At 50.6% G+C, this 26,748-nt stretch overlaps 1 protein-coding gene across 2 annotated transcripts in view; it reads right to left on the bottom strand.

Moving 5' to 3' along the window:
- Nucleotides 1-24,752, bottom strand: part of PEMT (phosphatidylethanolamine N-methyltransferase) — a 37,452-nt gene extending 12,700 nt beyond the window's left edge. The window contains exons 1-3 of one of the 2 annotated variants that reach the window (XM_042827547.1): nt 24,690-24,752; nt 21,921-22,028; nt 2,600-2,715 (exon numbers count right to left, since the gene is read on the bottom strand). In XM_042827547.1, coding sequence (XP_042683481.1) covers nt 2,600-2,715; nt 21,921-22,013 — 209 coding nt within the window. In that variant the 5' untranslated portion in view covers nt 22,014-22,028; nt 24,690-24,752. Of the gene's footprint in view, nt 1-2,599; nt 2,716-21,920; nt 22,029-24,673 lie in introns of both variants that reach the window. The other variant, XM_042827546.1, reaches the window with a different exon arrangement.
- Between the last annotated feature and the right edge of the window lie 1,996 nt (nt 24,753-26,748).

Below are 26,748 nucleotides of genomic sequence, written 5' to 3'. Positions count from 1 at the left end.
CAGTAATGACTTTGCTTTTTTGCTTGCACCACTGTCAGTTATTTAGGTCACACTGTTGAGCAGCAGCTTATTCCCGTGCCTGGCAGTGGCACCTGGGAGTGCTTTGGGCCATGTGGGGCTTTTCCTGGACAATGTTGGAGGTGACTTTGGCTGCTTTAGGCTCAATTCTCATCAGAGCTTGGTCATTTCTGCACAAAGCACTCTGTCAGTGCCATTTACACCACCTCTGTTTTGACACAAGAGCCAGGAAGTATGCAGCAATGAGCGTAAAGCTGAGGAACAATACCAGGGAATGGTGTACATCCCTTCCCTGGGCAAAGACCTACCTTAGGGTAGATTCTTTCTCTTGAGCAGACAGAGCATGGTGCCAAAGGCACTGCCCTTGCTCAGCCTCCATGGAGCTCACCTGGACCGAAGGCAACACACCACCGGCTTCCCTGAGAGCTCTGCTCTGCATCTGCAATGTCCTCCACATGTGTGTGGGTGTTGCCTTATAGCTCAAATGCCCCAACATCCTGAAAATGGGAAGTCCATGAGCTCCCTGTGTACAGAAGCACCTGCAGGTGTTTGCTCTGAGCCAGGGAGCTTGCAAAAGCGTTCAAAGGGGAGCATGGCAGCACCAGAGGCTTTTCGCAGTCAATGTGGTGTCAACAGGGTGGCTAGTGCAGGAGAGAGTGACACTGAACGGAAATTTGGAGGACCTTAAGGGTTGTCACAACCTATGTCAAACAGTCATAAACTGTTTGAGGGTAATTGTTGTTTGGGTAATGAATGGTGCAGATAAATGGTTCAAAAGTTCAGGAGGTGTTTTCGCTGATAAGGGACTTGCTGGTGGAAATTCCTGGCTTCTTGTAGAAAGAACTCGATTGTTGTGAAAGTCATCATCACACCAAAGCAATTAAAGAAGCCTGTCTTGTGCTGTTGACTAAGCTTGTCCTCGCTGGTCACAGGTCGTTCTGGATTATTTCTCAGAAACTCACCAAGGCTGATAAAAAAGTTCAGAACGGGGAAACACCCACCTGCTTAACAAGCATAGGATATCCCTCCTCTTCCAACTGAGGTATCCATCTGGAGGGAAACTGGAGACTGTCATGGCGCTGAAGTGGGGACAGGAAGGAGGAGGGGCCCCTTGCATGAAGCATGGGGCAAAGCAGCCATGTGGCCCTGCAATAGGGGCTTCCAGCCAGGATGCCAACCTGCAGCCCCTACCCAACAAAAACACCCTCAAAGCATACAGAGAGGAGTTTCAAAGGCTGATTTGGAGCTTTGGGATGCAGTGTAGTGGGCAGGCTGAGCTGGGCATGGAGGCAGTGCGTTGTCCAGGTGTTTCTCAGGCCATCTCCAGCAGCTGCAGATCCAATGCTCATCTTGAAATCATTCCATTGCTCCCACTGGCAAGGACTTGCCTTGTTTGAATAGTGTGAGGTACAATGTTGGGACAGGTCAGCCTCTTTGTCCCTCCCAGCCATGCCCTATCAGTGCCACACGGTGACCCTGGAGCTCTGCAGGACCGCTGGGAGCAGAGGCTGCCCCTTCTACAGCTGTGTTTTTAATTAAAGGCTGGGCACAAAGCTTTGCATTGCTTCCCAGACAACAAGCAGCTATGTCATCTGTGCAAGAGATTGCTGAGACATACTCCAACCAAATCCTAGCACACAATGTCACTGAGACACGAGCAGAGCACACACATGCCCTCTGCAATGCCTGAACTCAATTATGGCCACATTCATTCCAGGCTTTCTTACGGCTTCTGCAATAAGCAGTAGCTGTGACAAATGCAGAAGGGCAAGAGCAGGTCTCGGTGTCACTTCCAGGAAGGCAAAGCTCTTAACTACATGTGCAAATTCCAACCTGAGATCTCGGTGCCTGGGAAATTACCTGAAGTACTAAACAACCCATTAGCTCTGACCCTGGCATAATTGAATCTGGAAATTTAGTAGAGTCTGTCTCTTCCAACAGCGTTGAAGATAAAGCCTATCAGATCACAGATAAATTGCTGGCATTGAGGAAATCTTCTGCAGTAAACCTCTTTGCTGCACTTAGAACGTCAAAAAGGCGTATTCCCATGGTGTACACTGCATCAGTCATACAACACTATTAGCTAGCACAGGTAGTATTTAAACAGATCACAGATAAGAGTTTAAAGCGACTTCTTGCTAAGTGCACAGATAATCCCACTCTTCTGCTCAGGAAACTGCAGCTTCTTAAAAACAGGTTTAATTTTGTTTATGGTTTCCATGAGAAAATTAAAAGATTTTGCTGTTACATATGATCCGTGCTGAGCAAACAGCCTTCCTGCCACCTGGACTGCACACAGGGCAGGGGAAACAACTCTGAGAGAGGGACAAGAAAACCTGTGGTGTCTGATGGCTGCTCATGCTGATGGTTTGCTCTCCTGAACACAGCCACCCCATCTCATCCCTCTGCTTGCCAGCAGAACTCCAAATCCTGGAATAAATCTGGCTGAAGGCATAAACCAACAGCACATAAGGCTGATAGACAGGCTGGATACAACACTGCAGAGCAGATGTCCCTCATCACCCTGCCTTGCAGATGCACTTCTTTGCATTTATGCATAGCAGTAGAGTGAGCTCCTTACCAGTGGCTGCGCACGCAGTTGAGCAGCAGGATAACAGCGCCCAGGCAGTAGCAGGCGGTGCGTGGAGAGCCGAAGCCTCGGCTGAGTACCCGTGTTTTGTGTTCCCATCTTGCTACCTGGAGAGACAATAGAGAACAGAAGAGGTGGTTGGAGGTGCACAGCCCCACTGCTGCTCGGAGAGCACTGTCTCCACGGCTTTGGGTGAGAAGCAAGCAGGGATCACTGATTTGATGTGGCTTAAATGGAGCCTGGGAGGAAAGCCCGGTTCTAACCGTGCCAACATCTCCCTGTCCAGCATACAAGCCAGCAGCACTGAGCACTGGCTCTCAGAAAACCTGCTTCACATCAACCTCAGGGGTTCCCTGGCTTGTTTAACAGGCTGAGAGCGCTGCTGAGGATGTCCCAGAGACACTGGAAGAGTCCCAGGCTCCTGCAAGGAAGAAGAAAAACAGATCCCAGAGCCGGTGATGGACACTCTGGTTTGTTTTTCCAGGCTCTGTGATCTACATCCAGCTGTGGGAGCACACCTGACAGGGGTAATTCCTCCCAGCCTACTTCCAAAAGAGCTCCAGGTTTTACAGAGAAGCAGAAGCTGGTGGCCCCCTGCCCAAAGTGAGGTGCCCTTCACGCCCCAAGATGCTGCTGCATGGAGATGGCTGGAACTGCTCCCCAAAACTGGAGGTCTGCATCCACCCAGGTCACCACAATTGGGATCTTCACCCCAAAGCAGACCAAAGTCTTTACATGACTAACTTTTCTGCCTGTCTGTATCCCTTGGAATGCTGTGGGTATATTTATTGCCTCTTCTAGGTTTCATTTTCAGATCCTGTACTGTGGCCCTCCTTCTCTCGGAGAAGCTTTATGTGCCCCATTCCTGTATGTGCCCCATCCCTGGATGTGCTCAAGGGGGGCCCTGGCAGTCTGATCTAGTGGATGGAAACCTTTTCAAGAGCAGGAGTCTGGAACTAGGTGGTCTGTAAGGTCATAGAATCATAGAATCATAGAATCACCAAGGTTGGAAAAGACCTAAAAGATCATCCAGTCCAACCGTTCACCTATTACCAACAGCTCCCACTAAACCATGTCCCATGTCTCTTCCAACCTCAGCCATACTATAATTCTGTGATTCTATGGTTTAGATCAGACCCTGAATTCAAGCCAATCCAAGCACACCCAGGCAATGGAGTGAGAGGCAGGAGTCGGGGGAACGGCTGAACATCAATTTGCTTCTCAGACATGGTTGGCTCTTCATTAGCTTCAGACACACTTCAGCCCCTCGCATGGGCAGCTCTGGGGAGCACCCATAATACAGCTATTCTGAGTGCATTTGGTAATCTATTGGCTTCATTTAAGCAGCGAGCAGAGAAGGACAGCTTTGCAGGTGCTGCCTTCTTCCCAGGCTGATGCAGAAGCACAAGGTAGAGGGGGACTGCTGTCTTCAGGAGGGGAGTGAGATGAAAACCTCCGATAAGCAGGGCACTGATTTCACATGCTGAGAGCTGATTCAATTAGTTATGCAATGATTGCTCCGAAATTACAAATCCACTCATGACAGAGAGAGCTGCTTCGCTGCCTTTTTCTGGCTGGTATAAATAGTTTGTATTCTAAATTGAATTTAAAACACCGTGCGTCATGCTGCTGCTAAAATGGGAGCTGCTGTTTGAACGCTGCGAGATGGGAAGAAGAAATATGGGGTGAGTTACTGGCTTCGGAAAGGAAAAGAAGTAACCATACAGGTGACTGAGTCACAGATGAGAAATGCAGCCACGTGCCCGTTATCTGTGTGAGCTCCTTAATTCCCTGGAAATTATCCTAGCGTCGCTCGCATGGCTGCAGCTCCTGGCTGCTGTTGGGAGAGTTGCAGAGCAACTCAGCCAGCGGCAGGAGTGGAGCTGGCAGTGCTGTGGGGCTGAGTAGAGCTCTTCTGGTGGTCTTGTTAATTCCCCTTGCCATAGTGCTGGTTTACAAAACAAGGTGGATGAAGAACATTTCTGAGCCCTTCAGGAGATGTCCCAGCTGTGTCAGCGCTGCTCCGTGCACCAACGCATCACCTCCTCTTGGGCTGCCACAGCTTTGCCATAGCTGGGACTCTTCCCCAAGCACCCCAGAAGCTCACACACGACTCACCACCGAGCAACAGCCTGCCTGGAGACCTCCTGAGGGGTCCCACACTGGTATTTCAGCTTCCTAACAATTAATTTGTTCCGGTTCTGGTTCTGTTCCTTGAGCAGCTAATTAGTTCTGGCTCAATTTCTGATTTTCTAATTTTAGCTGTTTGCTGGCTAATATTAGCTCTTGTTCAACCTGCGGTTACGCAGCTGGCGTTATGGTTTTACAGAATCATGAGCCAACGTGTTTTTATTTACTGCATGACAGATACGAGATGATTTTGGCATCCTCCACGGCTGCAGCTATTCCCGGTGCCGTGCCTGTTCCCTGGGCTGAGCCTGGCTGCCCACGCTCCCAGCGCTGTGCCTGGGCAACCTGAGCGATCTTGGCATCAGAATGGGAAGCCCCACGTGCCAGCTGTCCGAGTGTTTTCAGTTTTCCAGCCTCCTTGTTTGGATACAGAGTAATACCAACTTTCTTGCCTTACCCAAGAGTCAAAACAGTAGAAAAATCCAAGACTTTCTTCAAAGGCCTGTGCTTTTACTTTAGGAATCTTGCTGATGGCTGTAAGAGACTGCTGAATGTTTCCCCAATGCTCATTATAGAAATAATTCAGCGAGCAGACATGGTTGCAGAATTGGCTGTGCTGCTGGGTCCCATGCCCTGCTTTTGGCATTTTCCACCTCCCCGGGCATCATTCCCTGCCCACGTAACGCCGTGTCAATTGCTGTGCACACCAACCCAGCCATCTCCCCAGCCGCTTGGGCTAACGTGAAAACAAAAATGAAAGCACAGGCACACATCCCCAGTGGCTGCCCTGATACCAAGAAGGCAATGTTCTGAGTTTCTTGTTCTTTTTTTGGGTGGGTAAACCTTCCTGAGCCGCCTTGAGACGGGCCACAAATATCTGCTCGAAAAACAATTTCATCTCAGGAGCTCGCCTCTGCAGTTGATCAACGGGAACTGCTCTTTACAGCTTTCTGTGCATGGCAGACCATATCCTCTCATTAATATTTAGTATTTGTTTCAAGGAAATTGATTTTTTTTTTTGTCTGCCATCCAAGGAAGTGAGCTTTTGAACGCGTTACATTTTAATTTGCTCAACCCCAGCTTTGAAATAGAGACTTTGCTCTGTTTTGCATGACTCCCTTTCTATATCCGGCTTGCCCCAGAGGTAGGGAATGAAACCAGATACCCCAAAGGCTCACTGCTGCATCTCAATGCTAATCAGCTGGTCTTGTCCTCACGCTGCCCCATTGCCATAGCATCAGAACACCGCGTGGGCTCTGGTGAATTTAGGCATGTGGAGTGCCTGGGAAGGATTAGCAGCTCTCTTTCACAAAGGGAAACTGAGGCATCGGAGGGCTCTGCCTGCCTCTGGGGATGCTTCTGCCCTGACCAAGCTGTTGGCACAGAGTGAGTGAACCGTTCTGGACTAAAATACGACTATGATGCTATGCTCTATGCTTCTATTATTCTGTGGTTGATGTAGCACTCTGGGACATGGTTTGGAGCATGATGGTGATGGGTCAGTGGCTGGTTGAGATGACCTTAGTGGTCTTTCTAGATGATCTTCACAATCCCTTCCAACCTAAGGCATTCTATGATTCTACGACAATGAACAGGAGATGCCTCCCTTGTGCCTTGTCTCACAGTATTTTCCATCATGTAGAAACAACCCACCAAGAAATACAGGACTCAAACATTCTGTGAAAAGCCAAGAGGAAGAATAATCAGATCATCTGACTGGCATCTGTGCACCTCAGACGCAAGAGGATATGCATGCATAGCCCTGGATGCCTGGACAATTCAGCTCAAACTAAAAAGCCTTAATAGAAGAGAGACCTGAGCAAATTTTTAACATTCCCCTTCTGTCTGAGCTCCCCTGGGCAGCCCCAAGCACTGGGCACTGTGCTGCTGCTGGGGTAGGGGAAATCCTGGCCCATTCGTTGGCGCCATGTGAGCATCTCCTACAGTGGTAGATGTGTCCTTGCCAGCTCACAGAGCGAGGAGAGGGCAGGAAATGTGACGGTACTCCTATTTCACCTTTAGAGATCATGGGAACAGAACTGTTCCCCTGCTATGAAAAATCCATTTTCCCTCATTAAACCAGCATGACGTTCTCCACTCTCTGTCACAGCCTGGGTGCCAGAAAATGACCTTGCTTGCAGTTATTGCATTTGTCTAAAAAATGGGAGAAAATAGATACGCCTGAGCACCCAAACTCTGACTAAGGCACTTACAGGCGTTACATGGAACAGGGAGGGTGCAATGAGGCAGGGCAGGAATAACTGAGCAGGCTCAATGTAAATGCACACACTGCATGCCTGGCAGCACTGGGGCTGGCTGACCTTTGCCAAATGCCAGAGCAGGCAGCATCTATGGCTGTCCCAAGTGACCGCAGAGGAAATGAGTGTGGCCTGACCTTATCCTTCCTAACAAACCGCGCGCTCGGTGCAGATGGCTTATTGCTGAGTGCTGGGAAGGCAGCACTGCTTGTTCAAGCTGTAAGCTCCAATGTGGGCTCCTTGAGGCACATATCTGAGTGGTCCTGCAGCTCCAAGGGGAGAAAACCTCAGATTAAAACCTCAGCAGAAGTAGGAGGGGGAAAGCAGGCAGGGCTGATGCTGGGGAGCACCATGCTGCCTTCCACATGTGGTATTTCCATCACCAGGCTGCTGCATCCCTTCCCAAAATCCCTGTCATCCCAGCCCAGGAGCAGCACGGTAGGGATGCTGGATGCCCACGTGCAGCCCCATCTGCCCACCCCAGCGCTGGGCACGGCGCAGGCTTTCCAAAGGCACGCGCAGCAACGCCCCGGGGACCCGCGTGCCACTGGCAGCAAGAACATGATTAGCAGGAGCTCTGGGCAGCGAAAGCAGGAGAAAAAGAACAGAACAAACCATGGTTTAATTTGTACAAGCTGGTAATTATAGTTGCTATCTGTCTGAAATCTCTATTGAGTTTATTTAAATATGTTCTCCGTGAAGGCCATTCAAGACAGGAATTATCAAGGTGTTGCAGCAGAAGAGATAATGCCATGCAGTTTTCAACAGATCAAGGGCTGATTAGGAGGAATTAATTAGCTGCTTAAACAGCCCTTGACTCGCTGCAGCAATTAGCAGTCACCTCCCCTCAGTCATGTTCCCCGTGCAGCCGCGGTGGTGATAGCGAGGATTGCTGTCCCTGCACCACTGATGAACAACGGATGTCCTCCTTCCCATAGCCATTAGCAGGCTGGTTCTTCATGCATCCCGCATCCACCTCTTGTATGCTATTAGCCACCAGTTCTCAGCTGTGCTCCACCACTGGCACTGCTCAGCAGACTGAACGCCACGTGCCAAGCTGCACTGCCTGCTTGCACCTGCTGAGCTGTCCCCGAATGGATGCTTTGCAGAAACAGGAGGAGAAGCTGGTGCTTGAGAGCAGCTGTGAGGCCCCTTTCTGCCCCACTGCCTCCTGCCATCACCTCACAGAGCTTAATGTCATTTAGTTGCTTCCTCCTGCATTGAGGGAAGCCACCGGAGCTTCGAACTGTCTGATCCAGGATCTGAGCTGTTGCTCTGAAGGCTTCTTTACTCCCAGGCACTCAATTACAGAATGCTGTGAGATGGTAATGGAGCCCGAAAGCTTTTTAGCAAATGATTAAAGCCCTGCAAAGTTCCCTCACTTAGTGCTGGAACAGCAGCTTCCAGTCCATGCAATTAAAACACTGCAGAGATATTAGAAGAGACAGGCACCGTGTTAACAGTTTCATGGAAGCTATACGGCAACACAAGCCAGAACCTTGGTTTGTAAATGCCTTTTTTTGATAATGCACCAAGAGGAGATGAGACACAGGCACAATCCAAGTGTCAAAGTACCTCCAGGATCAGTGCAGACCTATGGTGGCGACAGAGTGGGGTTTGCAACATCCCGTTCCCAAAGGATGCTGCAGCTGAGGCAGAGAACAATGGCAGAAGTGCTGTACCAGCCTCTGGGTTTTCGGTGAAGAGTTAAGCCAGCACGGTCAGAAGTGTGCCTTTGGCTCCCAGAGAGGGGCTGCTGCAGTCCTGGAGTAACGAGCAGCAGATGATGGAGACAGTGGGTGACAGCTTGCGCCACACAGAGTCAGAGGAGGGCATGGGCAGGGGCAGAGCCTGAGAGTGTTGGGCTCCCTGAGTCCTGACACAAGTCCCAAGGCCACCCTGGGAGGCTACAGCAGTCAGTTTTCTCACTTTCCCAATCCGTACGATGGTAATAACAGCTGTCAGCAAGGCACGGCCAAGTGGAAAGGCTTAGCTGGTCCGTGTCTGCCAGAGCTTCAAAAAGAAGACATTGGTTCGACTCAAGAAGACTTTTCCATTGCCTTTCATGGGCCTTGGGTGTGGGGATTTGTTGTTTGTTCTTGCCAAAAGAAACAACAGCGGGGTTTAGGAAAGATGACGTGGTATGTGGATTGGCTGCATAAAGACACTGCGGTGTGAGAACAGCCAGCTGGAGCGGCATGGCTGTGAGCACAGGTGACAGATAGCTTCACGGAGGACAAAAATGCATGTGGAAAGCACGAAAGGCTGCATAAAATGAGAGCACCCACGGGCTCAAGAAGATAAATATTGAGAAGCTAAAAGAAGGCCAGGCTTCCTTCCAAAGCCCACCCAGCCTTGGTGATGTGGGGAGATCGGTGGCTTTGAGGACACCTCCTCTCTGGCAGCATAGGCATTGCGGAGCTGTGGGACTCATCTGTGCCACTGTGACAAAGCCGTTGCTGAAACGGGGGAGTTAAGAGGAAGAAATCAGTGCTGAAGTGCTTCTTCTAGCAGCTCTTCCCCGAAGAAGCCAGCGTGCTGCAGACGAGGGGTCAAGGGATCCAGTCTGAGGACTCTGACACATAGGGAGAAGAGTAGAGTGACTGTTTATTTAGAATTGGAAAAATGAGTTCTATGGAAACCCAGATTGTCTCAAGCATGGATGAGTTTAGCTTAGAAAAAAAGCCCACATCCTTCTCCAGTGAAAGCAATTGGACTGAAATGGCACAGGTCACCTCAGCTAACGGCCTTGAGTTGGGGAAAGAAAACGAGTCGGCAGGTAAACAGATAAGGGTTTCATAAGGACTGGGTACGCTTTACCTCAAAGCTGTCCCTTGAGATTACCTCCACACGAGTCTTTACCTTGAATCCACTCATGATAAACAGTTAGATAATAAATTTCATTTGTCTAATAGTGTTTATGTGATTTGTCAAAGTACCATCTCATTAGCTGACTGCAATAAAAACAAGCCCCTACTTAACGAACACCGAGGCAGCCTGGGTCTGCAAATGTTCCATGAGCCATATCCTCTCCTCTTCAATAAAAACAAAACCGACATGGAATATGGGTTGTACTTGCTAGCAATTTCCAACACAAAATCTGAACAGCTTCTCCTCAAGGCAAGGAGCTCATGATTTATGTCCGAGGAGCTGGAAGCTGAAGGCAGGTGATTCTGCATAACCCAGGACGAGCTGAGTTAATTAATTCTGGCAGTGGGCATCTGGAGCCCTAACCAGCAGCTCCTCGAGCCCACGCAGGGCTCACACTGCACGGCCCTAACGGGTTCTGCCGGCCAACACAGCCCATGGAAAAAGCAGTTGTGAAATAATGACTTCTCCAGAGCTCAGCATGGGCTGTGGGAGGCCCTTCCATTCCCAGCCCGGGATGGGGTGTGGATGGCCCAACACTGAAAATGCATCCTAACAAAATAAGCTTCCGAGCGACAGGCGAAGGCTGCACCTGCACCAGTGCACGGGGCTGGAGCCCACAGGGTCCCATCCCGGGTGAGCAGCTCAGGTGCCAGATGAGCATCTTGCACGCAGGATGAGGAAGCGTTTTCCCTGATGGGATTTTGCACATTTTATTTTTCACGTCTTCTGCGCTCAGATGTCTTGGCTCACACTCAACCTGAGCCAGAAAACCACACATCTCATATTTTCATACATTTTTTGGAGCATTTTTCCTGAGAAAAAAACAGGTCTGACTTTGCTCAGGCACTCTGTCAAGCAGGCACCTTCCCAAGCTGACTGGAAGCAAAGGTGCACGTCGATCTCTCGATGATTGAGACTGTTCAGCCCATCTCACATCCTGTACTTGCTTGTTTTTTTTTCTGTTGCTCATACTCCCGCAGCAATAAGTAAGCAAAGCAGGGGAAGGTGCCTGAAGTGCTATACACACAGACGCTGCTCTGAACCCGGCCATCTGCCCAGAAGACCCATTTTTAAACAAAGCACTCCAACAATAGCACTGACGATGTTTGATCTGGCATCGATATGTAAAGAGAAGCTCTGTGCTGCACCACACTGTCAGCAAGCTCTCAGTACAAATGCTACGTTACGAGGCAGTCAGTGTCTCTCTTTTTTAAGACTTCCCTTCTATTTTCGCCCTCTGCTCTGCTGTCTTGTTTCCAAATCAGGCCCTGGATCACAGCTGACCCACGGTGCTGAGGTCAAGTCATTCTGAAGTCGCTGCAGATTTCAGTGCCTTGGGTTTGGTTTTAGATGGGGGCACAAAGCTTTCTATCTTTGTCACAAAGCATCCACTCTGCTTTCCAAAGCTTTCCAATCATTGCTGCAAACCTGCAGTTTAAAGCTCTGTAACAGCTGCAAATAAGACCAGTCGGATTAAACCCAGTTATTCCAGATGGAATAAAAGTGGACAGTCTTCAGCAAATGCATCCTGTGTAAGAAATATCCTCTTAGCAGGCTGAGACAAGCCTTCTCTGGTGCCAGGTAAAAGAAGATTGAGGTCAGCTAACGGCTCTGACATTTTTCGAGGCCTCTGATTAATTGCAAAGACACTGCTATAAAGCTGCCCTGAAGATGTCAGCTAACGCTATGGCTTTTTGCTTTCCCACATGACCTGTGTTGCAGTGCAACACCCAGCTCTGCCACCACATTCCCAACCATGTCTCCAACCTGCAGGTGTGCCACTCAAAGCCGAAAACCAAAGCTGGATGCTGCACTATTTCAAGAGAAGTGATTCTTTCAGCAGTCATAGCCCATGGGAGTGGAGATACTTAGACTCTGTTGTCTTAAAGATCAAATCAGAGGCTCCAGCTCATTCTGCATACAAGAGTAACGGGAGGTGGCAAAGGAGAAGGGGACTGGAGGAGGGCTGGAGGTGATTCACAAGCAGAAGCATCTCAAGATGCAAACACATCAGCACACAAACGCAGCCCCACGCGCTGACCGAGATCTTCTGTTTGCTGTGGGGGTTTGCAGGCCCAGGCATCATCTTTGCAGTTTGCTGTTGTTAATAGGTTTGCTTGTATTCCAGCTCAACCCTGCTCATTAGCCACACTGTTGAATCTGACACTAATTCAGGATCACTCCTATTGCTACAAATAAATAATAAAATTGCCTCCACGCAGAGGTTGTTTTCTTCCTCTCTGCCCATAATGCAGGTCTGGTAGCATCTCCTGTATCTGTTAATAAAGACCATTATACCCAGAGTTTCTCAGCAAGTAAAAATTACAGTCATTAGCCAGTGACTGACGAGAGACAGAAACACCATTTCTGCCTGGGCTGGCAATAACAGAACGCAGAGTACGCGTCCCAGTGAGTCGAGCCTTGCTCTCCTGTAACGTGGTACCCAATGTTCTTCATTAGCATCACTCTTTTTAATAAAGGCAGCGTCCTGCGGCAGGTCGCAATTACACACAACAATTAATTCAGAGAGAAACAATGACAGGCGTTGCAGAGGCAAACTGTGCAGCGGGGTTGCCAAAAGGTGACATAGAAGAAGATCAGGAACATTGTAAAGCCCTGCCCAAGCACAAAAACAAAACAAGCCAAGGAACAAGTGATAGCGCAAGGAGGCAGGAGGGGCTGCTTGTGAACTACTTTGTAATTTTTGTTTTAAAAAGTAAGGAGTTACTACAGTTATTGGTCGTAATACAATAATGGGCAGGACCAGCAGTCTGGGAGCAGGACTTGTTGTCCTGTTTGCAAACAACACACAAAGCTGGTCTGCTTCTCCCACAGCTGTAGCCACTCTCTTCGCCCTTTTATGAAATTAGGGCTTAATTCTCTGGAATAAGTCTGCTAATAAGGACTCCCAACACACCCATCCTTCTGGACAGCGTGTTCTCACTCATCACTCTCCCAGAGGCCGCAATGGGAGGGCGAGGGAGAGAATAAATACACCCAGTAGAGCACAGAATGCAATGGAAACCCAATACCCCTTCACAAAGTAGTGAGAGTTCGCTGGCAGATCGGTACTCGCTGCTCTGTGGGGTGGCTCAGCCCCCGTCCTCGCAGTGCTCGGCGTATCGTGTTCTATGCTCTGTGCTAAGCCTCCCCTGGGAACATTTCCCACGGCGCCGAGGACACGTATGTTTGTGATGCTGCTGTTGTCCCAATGGCCAACAATAGAGAGGGACAATGTGATCTTTATGTAACGCGGGGCAGCCGAGCCCCGTTCCCCTGTCCTTGGGGATGAGATGTTCACACAGCCCAGCACAACAAGCAGGACCCCAGGCCTGGAAAGCCTGTTCTGGATGCTTTGGGAAGTAATGTAGCAACGAATGGGCTCATCTCCATTTTGTAACCAGTGTTTACACCTTCGTCTGGGTTCCAAAGGAGTCAGATTGATGCAAGTCATACTGGGAACATGGAGCTGCTTATTAGACCAATGTGTGAAGTGAAATAACACTTGTAATAACAATCTGAAGGGTTACATACAATAACCAAACCCCTTGGGCTTGCTGGTGGTTCCTATGGTGATTATGGGAGGCACCAGATGCAACCACATGCCTTTAGGCTTTTGCTCAATGCAGGAAACAACCCCAAAGCCGAGCGAATAGCTGATGATCCTCTTCTCTGCACTCCAAATGATCTCTGTTTTGAAGCCTCAAGCCCAAGGCTGAGATGTGTGTGCAAGCCATGCAAAATGCCCAAACCTTGTTGCATTCACTCACGCATTTGTACCAAAGCATAGGATGGACCAACAGTGGTGCATGGCTGCGGATGGGGAGGCTGAGTGCATCTGTGCCATGTATCCTAGCAAGAAGCCAGCAGCATCCATACCAGGAACCCACGCTCACGCCTGTCTCTGCTGATGGCTGCAGGCAGGAGGGAAATGTTCCTCAGTTGGGCAAGGCATTCACTTTGGGTTCCGAGTACATCAATCTCTGGAAAATGACTGCACGACTAAGTCCTGAAATGAAACTAATTCATTTCTGCTTTCCAGCCTTGGGAATCAAATGAGTAATTCTACAGTCATTAAAACAATGTCCTGGTAAAAATAAACAGGAAAGGGCACTTAGTAAGAATGCTTCATAGTTAAAAATACTGTATCTCGTCTGAGGTCATTCTGTTTTAGTATGAACAGCCAAGCGTGCCCCAAGATGATCTGATTTGGGATCACTCCAGTGCTGTTACGCATGTATATGCAGCTGTGCTCACCATGGCAATGGGAGGTGGAGGAGATAATTTCTTCACGTCTGATGCTTGGTACACATTGCAGCTTCCTTCTCACCACTGTGAGCATATAGATTTTTATTATTTCACTTGAACCCTTGAAGAAAACTTTGGCTCTCCACCTCTGGGCTATCTGAACTCCAAGATCAATCTGGAACACGAGAGATTTGGAAAACTATCAGCCTCCCATCCCAATCCACACGTGAACTGAAGGGTTTTTTTCTTCCCAGTGCAAAATCCTCAGTGGGATTTTACAGATTAAGCATCTACTGTTGGATTCACCACAGAAAACACAGCTCTGGAGGATGAGGCAGGAATAGAAACATCATGGCAATGTGGGGTGATTTTGGGTCCTTCTTCCCTTCACCCAGAAAGGGAGGAGGAAACTCAATTTGGTCCTTCTGGAAGGGGCATTTCTATAGCAAGGGAGAGGCTCAAACCAGAGGTGGCCACGGATAACATCATGCAGTACGGAGCTGATGCTGGAGGTGAGAAAAGTAGATAGAGTACTGTAGAGGATCATATAAGCTGCATGGAACCTTTCCTTCCCTGAAAAAGTCTTTGTTCTTTTATGGCAAGGAGCTGCTACAATTACATTTTCCTTTATAAGCGAAGCACAAATCAGATAACGAGCAAACCTCCCACCACACAAAGAAGGTGACGAAGGTGTTCCATGAGCCCTGGTGGTCAGACTTTCCTGCAACAGCTGAGTGCAGAGAAAATTGCTAAAACCCATCTTCATTTCACCCACTTCAGACTTTTCTTCCCAAATGCACAAAAAGGATCACACCAAAAATATGAATGTGCCCACGCAGACTGCGAGTGAAAGCCCTTCAGCCAGACAAGGATGCTGCTTGCACGTCCCGACCCGCAGAACGAACCCACGGCTGCATTATCCTTGGTCTGGAGGAGTGAAGAGAGGGGAAAAAAAAAGGGTTTGTGGGGGTTGGGGAAAAGCAAGATACTGTCAAATTTGGACAGCTAGGTAATGCACTGAAGAGGTTTGTGATTGCAATGTTGCATGGGAAAATCAAGGGCTGCTGTCAGTCCCTCTTGACCCGAAATTTGCTGGGCGATGAGGAAAGTTTAATGAAGATGCACGCTGCTGTGGAAGCCTTGGGCTGCCAGCTTTTCAGGCAACCTAACTCTTAATTTTCAAAGAGAGTTCCCCTCCTTTCCTGCATATGAGCAAGCACGGAGGATGGCTGGATAGGGAAAAGAAAAATCACCCAGCACATTGCTGGGAAGGGCTATTCCAAGGCCACCCTCCAAAATTAAAGGCCTTGCTCTGGGTAGCCTGGCTGGCACAATGCTGTTCCCATCCCTCTGCAATGAGCCAATCCAAACCACTGCTGGAAGGCTTCATGGCCACAGTGCTCCCCAGCAACATCACGACAGTACTGTTTGTCTCCAGGTTAGAGTACATCAGTGTAAAGCTTTGGGAGGATGCCTTAGAAAGAGGGAAGTAAGGGAGAGAACCCAGGCAGGCAGGCTGGGAGTTGCTGGTATTCGTTTAACTGAAAAAGGCTCCTGATATTTACCAGCAACCAGTGCCCAGCTCACGCTGCTGTGATCGGGCTGTTGAGCCACCTGGTTTCATGCACGAGAGCAGGGATGTGGGATTCTTCTGCCAAGTGGTATTTCCAGCTACTCCTGCCATGAGGAATAAAATTCGGGTGGAAAACAAAAGGAGGGCTTTGCCTCACTCATTTACTAATCTGCTTTACTGCTCATTTCCTACAGCCATGCGAGCAGCTGGAGATGTGTCCCCTCTGAGTTCATCAAGAGGAGAGAAAACCAGAAGTAACAAGGGCATGCTTCAACCACAGTGCTATCCCTGAGCGCCAGCAGCCTAAATCCAGCCTGACCCCCATGCCCCAGCAGACTGCGTGTCTCTGCCTTTCTTCGTCAGAGCAACGTATTTTGGGAGATCCTGTCTTTCTGGGAATTGGGCAGGTTTCTGCTAAACAGCTGGAGAACACCGAGCTCAATTTGTGACTGTGGCAGGAAACTGCCTGAAGCCCTTGCACAGCCCCAGTACAGCCAACATCACAGGGCACGTGTTGGGATTCCCAGAGCCCATTGCCACCAGTGCCAAGCTTTGGGGCTGGGCAGAAATGCTACTAAAGCCCTGGGCTGCCCAGTAGGCTTTCACATCTCTCTGTGTGGGTCAATAATACCACTTTCTTTTTTGCTTCTTGCTGCATTTTTTGCTTTGTCCCACTGGATGTAGGTTGACATAGACTTGTAGTTTCACAGATTAACAATGTTGAGCAGCATCTCATCTGCAAGAGAGTGTTTTGCTGCAGTATGCTGGATAGAGATGGAGGGGGACAGAGAGGAACATCTAGAGCCTATACACAATCCTCCGAGGCGCAGTGAATGGAGACTTTTAGCTTCAATGTGTATTTTCATTTTCTGTACATGTTCTGACTTAGTCCAGCCTGGCTGCCAGCAGCCTGTAGGGTTAAAGCACCAGTCTGGCATTCTGAAGGGAAAAGGACAGTGGTGCTGGGCTGCAGGATGTCTCTCTCCCCCAGGGTGACAGTGCTCCTAATTGTGTCACTCCAGCCAGCAGGCCGGAGGATGTGACCCGGTTTTGGAACCTGTTATGTGTCTCTCAGCGGTGTTGACACACTGGAAACACTAAATTTAGCAGCCAAACAGGTGCAGTACTACAGATTTGGCCTGGGGATGGTGGACTCACAACAGTCCTGGGGCGTTTGTTACGAGGTGGCCATGGGAATCGATGCTGCACTCTCACAACATGATTACAGCATCGCTCCGAAGCCACCACCGCCTGAGTGGGAAGCGTTACCGAGTCACTCAGAATAAAACTGCCACTAAGTGCTGTTTGGGCAAGGGAAAAAAAAAAGAAAAAAAGCAAATCCTCACTGTTTCTCAGGCACTGTAGGAAATGAAAACGGCTATTCCTGCCTGGTAGAGTCCAATTATGAATAATGCGCATTCTCTCCCAGCACAAAGGATGAAAGGCATCAGAGCTGGTGCTGACATTTTAAGACCGGAGTTGTAAGAATGAATCTGAGCCTTGTTGCAAGGCCAGATTTACCCCAATAAAGAATTGCTTTCTGCAGTCAATTGCCTTGCAGCGTAGCTTCAAGCTCCGCTATTGATCTAGCATCTGTTATAAGCAGATAATCATTGTCACTGTGCCACGGCTGCTACAACAGGATCTCAAAGCACTTTCCAGAAGATGGTCGAGGGCTGTTTTCGTGTTCTTACCCACAGCTACACGCAGGCAAAGGCTTTTCAGAGAGATCACGAAACTCTTGCAGATTTGCAGAATTTTAAGGCCAGAAGAGACCATTAAATCACCCACTCCAGCTGGCTCATCTATCCAATCCCGCCCTGTGCTGAATGCACAAAGCTGTGCAGGGCCCCCCTCTGCCAGCAGCCCGCCCCAGCCCTCGCCCTGCTGCCGGCTGACAGCCATTTCTTACCCTGCAATTTCCTTTCCCCAGCCAGGTACTAACACGCCACAATCAAGCCACCTCTCAATCTTTCCCTTCTGTGAGACGAGCAGCCAGAGCTGCTGAAATCCCACAGCATAAGGCATTTTTCTCCTGCCCCCAGAAGGTTTCTGGGTTTGGCTCCTGGAGGTTTTAATCCTGACAGCTCGCAGCAGTGTGGGGAGGTTTAGGCAGGCACCTTCCTCCAAATATAGCAAGAAGTGGTCAGAAGGAGGTGAAATTGGGCTGCCAGTGCCTGCAAACTCCCCCTCCACCCCACTCAGGCACTTCTTATCCACTTGGCAGGTTTCTCTAGTCTCCAAAGAAGGAGAAAAGGAAGGGAAATTAAAAATAAATGAACCAAGAGATACGCATCCATCAGGAGCCAGGCGTTGTCAGCTCAGGTCCCTGTGCAACCACTTCTTTAATCAAAACCTCATGCAGTTTAAACACTTGACAGAAGCCGAGAACAGAGATCTTGTTACCCTGAACAGGAAAAGCTGCAACCTTGAAGAATAAATTCACATTTGCCTGATGGGGTCTATTTTCTTGATAAATCATGCTAAGTTACGCTAATCCCACTCCCAACCTTGACACCTGAGCTTTTGCCCTGCAGATTCCTACAGGATGCATGGGTATTTCGGGAGGGTCACAAGAGGTGATGGGAAGAGCACGCTCTCACACAGCAACTGAAAGATGTGCCATCTCTGAATCAGGCCATGATGCCAGCCATAAATTTTTAAGAGGCTCAAACCATGAAAAGGATTGCTGGTGGATGGATGCGCTGCCCACTTCAACCTGCTTGCGTGGTGACAGACGTCACATACCTGGCTCACCGCTACGCCACGTGCCTCTTTGCTACTGAGACAGTGCCAGAAACCTTCCAGCCTTCTAGAAACTCCCCATATGCCAAGGCTCAGAGAGCTCTCTGAAGCTTCCAATACGTGGGTTATCTGCCTCTCCTGGCTTTGAAATGTTTGTCCCTGAGGAGCTGTTATTTAATATCTTCCTTAGTTACCAACGGAAGGGAAATTTCTCCCATCGTCCTGCAGCTTTCCAAACACAGATGGGATTTATTGAAGGTTCTGCCTCCTCGACTCATTGAAGTTTTATGACATGGCTTCATTGACACACCTCCTTCTCATCGGGTGCCCCCCAACAGCACAACTGTGGCTCAGGTCTCCTGGATGCTTTGAACATCCAATTTAAGTGCTTTTTCTCAGAAAGTCAGGCTGGCCTGCAACCTACCTCACGTGGGAGCATGGAACCAACAGCTCCTTCTGTAACAGCTATGGTGGGTGGGAAAGCAGAGGCAGGAGGAGGAGAGGAAAAAAAGTGAGGAGCGCGGAAATACATCCAAGCTGTCCCATGGATAACATAACCTAAGGGTCACCTAGGGATGAGCTGGATTTGCACAGAGAAGGGAAAAGAGAAAGGGGGATGTGACCCCTGGGTTTGGTGGGAAATTCAGTTGGGGATCCCAGGGGGACATTCATGGTACCCCCCCAGGACATGTCTGCATGGATGAGGTTGCAAAATAGGGAACCTGAGGTTTTTTTGGGGGGGGCTTTTATCCCTTGGGAAGAATACGAGGAGAATCAACTCAGCCCAGCCCAGTTGGAGTCCTGCAAACTGTCCCTCATAGGCTCCGGTTCTCTAAATTGCTCTCTTAACAGAATTACATCAGCAAGAACCACGGTTTGCTCTGCAGCCACGCTACTGCACAGCCTCCATCAGCCTTGCTTCATCTCCAAACACAGTCACAAACACAAACAGTGTTTGTCCAGAAGAAACATGCCGGCTGCTTACCAATGCCCTGCGACTGCTGAGAGTGGGGCAGCCGGAGCTCGCTCCCCCCGTGGCCTTGAGACACGCACAGCCTGAGCCCCCACTGAGCTGGGGTTTCCCCAGCACATTTTTATTCAGAGGCTCTACACAGAGAGGACAACCAGGCGCCAAACTTTGCAAGAGGCAGACCTGGCTGGAGTTCAGCAGAAAATGGGAATTAAGATGCTGAACTAAATCAATGCATCCCCACCCAGTTTCTGTCCAAATCAGGAATTTCATGCACAGGAGGTGTTTTGATCAGGGTCCCGGTTTACTTAATTAAGGAGAGAAAGCAGAGGCTTCCTGGCACAACACAGAAACCATCTTTACACTGAAGCTCTTGCAAGCTCAAACAAAGTAATTCAGATGCAGAGATGATCTCAACAGCTGAGAAGAAACTCAGAGAGCAGAAGACAAAGCAAGCCTGTGCGGGGGTGTGGAGAAGGAAAGAATTGCTGCTGGCTTGGTGCAGGCAGGAGACACTGATCACACGGAAAGGACTGGGAGGAGGTGAAGGAAGCAGGTTAGAGAAAATCTAGGGATGGCTGGAGCCACTGCTGCTAAAATACATCAACAGCGGAGGCTTGCTCAGGGCTGAAGATTCCATAGCACCTCTGCAACAGCCTTCAAGCTGTGACTGGTGTGAGCCAGAGCCTGAACACATCAGAGGGAAGCCCTGGGGACAGGGCAGCACAAGCATATGGATGGAGGCACGTGCACTGCGAGAGGCACCTGGCCCTTGGCAGCTCAGGAGCACCTCGTGCCACGCTCACCTCCCCAGAGCTCCCCATCAGCGCAGCAGATCACTGCTTGCTGCAAACCCATACAGATGCCTTCTGCTCCCAGGTGGAGCTCTGCACGACTTGCTTGCAGTGCCACCTGCCGCCAGCGGCAATGCTCTTCAGATGCTGCAAGGGAACAGCAACAACCCAGAGCAATGAACTTCCTGCTGTTACATCAGATTTCCCTGTACTTTAAGAGCAGTTGAAGTCTTGATCCAAATAGCAACACTATTTCCCAAGCTGCAGGCAACCAGCACAGTCACAGGCATAGCAGCAGACACCAATAAAGTACTTTTTTTTCCTTCCCTTTTATGCAATTTCTTGCTGGAGCTGATCTCTTCCCCCAGAGACCACATTCTGAATCTTCTTGTTCATTGATTCTTTATGCTAAGCGACGACTCCACAGCAGAAATAATGTGGCTTATTCCAGTTCGCATTTCAGACACTGTGAGACTTTTTAATAACGAATTGCATGAAAAATTAGGGAGGCTGCAATAAAGAACTCCGACGGAGGTTTCCATAGTGAATCACGGCTAGGAGAGCCTTGCTTTTCCAAAGCCCAGCGTGAGACAATCTCAAGAGCCCCCACGCTCAGAGAGAGCCGAGCCCTCCCCCTCTGGAAAAACAAGGCCTTTGTAAGGAGACTTCCCCAGGGTGAGAATCACTGCGGGGAGGTTTGGCAGCGACTTCAGGAATCTTGGCTGCGATGATATCCCGTTTCCATGAGTGCTTGCAGGGAGAAGGTTTCGTCCCCAAACCTCAGCTGTGCTGCCGAGGACGTTGCAGGAACTTGTGCTTTCACCGGCCTGGGCTCCTTGCCTGGTGTGTTGGCTGTGCAATGCTTGCACAACAGGGCCAGAGATGAATCCTGTTGCTCTTGCAGGGAGGTTGCAAAGCACATCAATAAAGGGCAGCAAAACCTTTTCCGTTCTCCATTCCCAAAGCACTACCAGACCCAGTGGCAACACAGTGCCTGCAGAAATAGTAAGCATCACCGTGCACAGATACCCCTGCCCACGCTTGGGGCTGGCTCACTGACACCTCTGCAGCTCTTTGCCAGACTTTGCAGAAGGATGGAGGGGAAATTTCCTCAGGTTAACTTTTGGCTGATTGTTTATGTTTCTTGCATCCAGGCAACCTCCTGTCAGTATATTCGGATGGGAAGCAGTGGACAACTGGCCTGGTGCATACCCTGCAGGAGTTAATGCCTAGGTATGAGTGGCACTTGTGCCACTGATGTCTCACCACGTACAGTGAGCAGTGCCTGGCTGCCAGGGTGGGAGGTGCAGCAGATGGTTGAAGGATGGGTTTGATTACTCTGTCCCCTCATCCGAGCTTAGTTCCTAATTCCTTCTGCATCCTGCTTTGGCTTCCTTTTTCCTGACCTCTGCAACGTATGTCATAGCCACTGCCATCCCCAGGAGCAACAGTGCCAGGACTCTCTTGGCAGAGAAACTCCCTGTTCACTCTTTTCCAGTGCCTAGGAACCGAGCACAGCTCTCTCCACCAAACTTCTCCAGAAGCAGTTCCTCTCCTAGAGAAGTTCCCAGAACAATAAACACCTGCACCAGGATGAGAACTACAGAGCTCTTGCAGGAGGGATGCTCTTGGGGTAATTTGGTGGGGGTGGGGGGTTATTCAGCACAGCCCAAAGGGTATTCCTACATCAACTGACAAAAGAAAGCATTCAGGCAGCTCTTACCACGTTCCAGAAGAATGGGTTGAAGGCGATAGAGAGGACGGCTGCAATGAAGTCAGAATCAGTCACATCCACATAGCTGAAGACCCACGCCATGGCTGTCACATCCACCTGGGGGGAGAGAGGCAGTTAATGGGGGTGAGAGTTCCTGCAGAGGCACTGAGTGTTGTACCCAAAGATGGGGTACTTCATCCCAAATCAAATGCTCTACAAAAGCTGATGAACCTTCAGACCAATTCCTCCCATGCTCTGAGGACACTGGGCTCTCATGGAGCTTGGTGAAGGACATGGGCACCGCAAAGACCCTGCGGCAGTGAGGATGTGCATCAGGACTCCAGGTCAGCTAGGAAAGCCAAGATTCTTTCTGAGCTGCAGGAAAGGGAGCACCATTCCACTGTGTCCCAGTGACCCTGGGGACTGAGGACTGTCCCTGAAGTGCTGCTCTGCGTGGAAACTCTGAGCATTGAACTGCATCAGCTTCCAACTTGCCTTCCATAAACCAAGGCTGATGCAAGCCCACAGTATTGCACAGGGATGCTCTGGCATTGTTAGCAGTTGCAAAAGACTTTCCTGTCTTACTTAACAGCAACAAAAGGAAACCTTAAAGCTTGCTGCTTTTCTCTCTTTCTCCTTTTAAGTAAGAAACATTTTTCCCAGGACAGCTCCTTGACATTGTCAGCATTTTTACATGGAGTAAGCCATGCTGCTTCTCCATCCCTGTCCTCTCTCCCTGCAGTGGTATTTCAATGAAAAACAACCAGCACCTTTCTTTTTTTCTTTTCCCCAAAACTGTGAAAACAAATGACAAACTAGCCCAGCCCAAGCCCTTCCCTCACTTGAATCGAAATCAAGACAACATTGAGACGTGGAAGGTTTTTGCTTCCCAAACACAGCTGTGTTTGCAAGTCCTTCAGTGCCAGAGGACAGGAAGGGCTGGAAAAGGCATTGCCTTTGCTTTGCCTGTGCAAGAAAGAAACTCCCGCTGGTTCCTCCTGAGCTCTTCAAAGGGACTGGAGCTGTGGTGGGATTTGTGGAGAGGGGCTGTTTGACCTAGTGTCCCCTCACAACGAGAAGACCGCCCACATTACGAAGTGCAAGAGCAAAGGTTGCTTCAGTATGGGCAGACCGGGGAATCCTCACAGAGGTTTGCTTGCTGCCCACAGGCCACCGCTGACCATCCCAGCTGTATGGGGCACCTCCATCCCAGTGAGGAAGAAAGGGGAGAGCCCCCATGGCCTGGTCCTGACCCTCTGCTCCCATTCCTACCTTCTCCAGCCCCTCTTGTCACACCTGGCCAGACCTTTGCCATCAGACTTCAAAATCCCTTCAAAATGAGCTCTGCCAAGATAACCTGCACACCACTGGTGCCAGGACCAAACTGTCTGGTCCCACTTCAGTTGCAAACCCACAAGACCAGGACAGCTTCTTTCCTCTTGTTTCATACAGTGCTGTGCACGCTACCAGCACAGGCTGAACAAAAGCTTCTTGACCTACTAACTCCTGTCTGGCAACATCATTAACATTGCGCTCACCTTTTTTTTCTCCTCCTCAACAACCAAATTTGCTGCTGCTAGCAGGAAGCAGATTGGCCTGTGCCTAGCGTGTGCTCATTGGGATAAAATGGGAACAAACCCATTAGGATGAGCTGTCTCTGCAAGTCACTGAGACAACATAACGAGCACAGAACATTCAACTTTCCCCTTTCCTCCCTGACAGGTGATAAATAACCACACCTGTGATCTCTGAGAGTCTCCTGGTAGCAAATCCTGCTTGCTTTCAAGCTGCACAGCCCCAAAATCAGGCTGGATGAGAGTTGCATAGGCACCCATGTCTTGTTGAGGCACCCTGGATTCTGGGCAAACACAGCTGTTGCCACGTAGATGGAGCATGCAATCATGGACTAAGCAGAAATTAGTGCCAGGAAGGGCTGTGGAAAGCATCTCAAGCACTGTGTGCACTGATGCTGAGCATCCCTGTGCATCTGCTCCAACTGCGGACATAGCCCAGGGGTTTATTGCTGTGTCCCATATGAACAAGCCCCGTTCAGAGGTTGCACAGGGCACTGATTTGTTCCCCAGGTGGCTTGGCAGCCCTGCAACCCTCGGCCTCACATTCACAGCACGCTGGGCACTGCACAAGCCAGTGCGGTGCAACGGGAACGCGATGGGGAGGGCACGGAGCACCCGGCCGTGGTGACCTCATGCCACCTGCTGCGTTCCCAGTCCTACCGAGGACAGCAGGAGCCGACAGGAGCCAACATCTCCCTGCTGCTGGCAGAGCGCAGCACAGCTCCATTCACAGCGCCGTGCCGGAGAACGCCGTGCCGCAGCAGCACGGCACGGAGACCGGGCAGCCTTACTTTGGGGGAACCCCGCAGAGCCACACGGAGCCGGGCAGCGGGGCGGGGAGGGGAGAGGCAGAGCAGCAGACCCCGCGGCACCCCCCGCTCACCCCCCTCGTCCCGCTCCCGGTACCTCGCCGTACTCCAGGCCTCCCAGCCCGCCGCAGCAATCCCGCGGCCACCAACGCAGCCCCGCTCCCTGCCGGCCTCCCGGCCCGGGCCTCCCCGCCATGGCACGGGGCCGAAGCCGGGGCACCCCGCGGCCTTGCCCCGGCCGGCCGCCAGCAAGCGCGGCGGCGTTGCTGGGAAGTGTAGTCCTCCGTGCGCCGCGGGAACTACACGGCCCAGAGGACGCCGCGGCCCGAGCTGGGAGAGGCCTGGTCTGATCGCGGCGCCTCGCGGGGCCTCGTCCCACCTGGCTCCCGGCTGACCTCGCTGCGGGCCCCGCTGCCTCCGCTGAGGGCTCTGAGCGTGCGTCTGTCCGCAGCGCCGGGCAGGGCGGCCCGTGCTGACGGCGGCCGGACTTTGCCCCCTTGACCAGTGAAGCGACCGAGGTGGTGGGGGGGACTGGGGCCGCCTGCGGCCACCAGGGGCTGGGGGAGCGGACAGGGGGTTTGCATAGGGTGGGTTTGCAGGGCCTGGCCACGCAGGCCCAGGTGAACACAAACAGGGCATCAGTGACACTGCAGAGCGGGACTGGGGAGACAAGAGGTCCCCGGGATCTCTTTTTCTGTGGGGAAGGAGTTGGGGGTCCCAGTGGATGAGAAGTGGGACACGAGCCAGCGCTGTGCGTTTGCAGCCCCGAAAGCCAACAGGCTGCATCAGCTGAGGGCTCAATTTTAAAGATCTTCATTTGAGGGGAAATAGATCTTTTTCAAAAGGGAGTTTAATAGGAAGGAAGTGTCGTGAGTGAGCTGCAGGCGTCACTTCCAGAGATGTCTCAGAAGCAGTGGTGAGGAAAGGGATAAAGGGATGTCTGTACATACATGCTCTAACAGGCAGTGAAAAGGTGCAGGAGTGGCAGCTCGCATGCATGCATCGCCAGCAAAACAGCATCCTTTAAGGTTGCACTTGAAAGGTACTTTGAAACTTAGCAAGGATTCTTCACTCAGTGAAAAACTGGGTTTCATTGGATCTGCTGCTCTGCTGCACCCATGCATCCTCATCTCCTCACCTGCAGAACCAGCTCTGTGCTATGGGTGCTTGCACAAGGCTGGACCCCATTCTGTCTGGGCTCTCTGAACACATTCATAGTAGAATTTGCAAAGCTGGCTGGTTTGGGGTGAGATGAAAGCACTGTGGGTGGGAACAACGTTCCCCAAACGAATTATCTCCAGCTGCTTCCGGCCTCTTCTCCCTTGTGCTGGATAATTTTGCTGCGCTGAGTGTGTAATTATCGCCTCTGCCATCTCCCAGGCTGGAGCGCAGGAGCAGATGGGAGGATGTTTGTTTTGCAAGTCCCACCAGCTGGGTCCTTGGGGCAGAGGGGAGGGCGAAGGGAATGCAATGGGAAGAGCAATGATGGCAATGTTCAGAGAGGAGGAAATGTCCCCCAGGGGAGGAAATTAGCAGGGAGAAATTGTCTCCAAACCAGCCTCTGTGCTGCAAGAGGAAGATGTCCCTGTGCTGTCAGTGTGGCTGGTGGGGAGAGGACAAGGATGTCATGGTGGGCTGAAAGAATAAAGGCCAGCGGGGCTGGGATGTCACAGACATGTCCATCCTGTCACCCCAGCACTGGGGATCACCCTGCAAGGCATGCACTTCAGGGGAGGAGGACTGTCACAAGCTGCATGGGAAACAGTCCCAGAGCTCCCATGTCACTCCCACTGCCAATTCCCCAGTTGAGGGGACATTGGGTTGGGGGATTTACAATGGTGGAGTCCCTCCATACACCTCTATTGTGCCTCTGGGAAACATCCCAGCAGCTGGGAAGGAGACGAAGAGGACTTTCTGCAGGGTGGGTCTCTCTCTGTGTTCCCATCCCTTTCCTTCTCCCCATGGCATGCCTTTTATTCAGCTTTCAATTTCCAAGCACTGAGCTAAGGAACAACATTTCCCTCAGTGTTCCCAAGTCCCTTCTCAGCTTGAAGCCTCCCAACAGCCTCCTAAATACCATCGTGATCCTGAGGGGTCACTGATGAGTATGCAATTGCAAAATGCCTGTGTGGGCAGAGATCACTTAAACAAAGTCATTCTTGGTATGAGGGACGAAGAACAGTCCTGACAGAGGGAGGACCAATGGTGCATCTGCTGTAGAGGGCTTCCGAGCATTGCACGCTCATTGCATGTGGGTCAGGCATGCATGCAGTGGAGGATGCTGGCTGTCAGATTTAGCAGGATGCCATGGCTCAGCAAGCTGCAGCTTGCTCAGAAACATTTCAATGTCCCTGAATGCAAGGAGACCTGAGGGACTCCCAACAGTGCAGGGCAAGGAGTACTGTTGGGGGGTTTCCCTTGGAAATGAGATACTGCAAATATGGCTGGAAAGCT

Source organism: Centrocercus urophasianus, unplaced genomic scaffold (assembly GCF_019232065.1).
Source record: "Centrocercus urophasianus isolate 14NV4802_14NV808 unplaced genomic scaffold, USGS_Curo_1.0 seq_29, whole genome shotgun sequence".
Classification (NCBI taxonomy): domain Eukaryota; kingdom Metazoa; phylum Chordata; class Aves; order Galliformes; family Phasianidae; genus Centrocercus; species Centrocercus urophasianus.
This window is presented reverse-complemented; position numbering and strand designations above follow the sequence as displayed.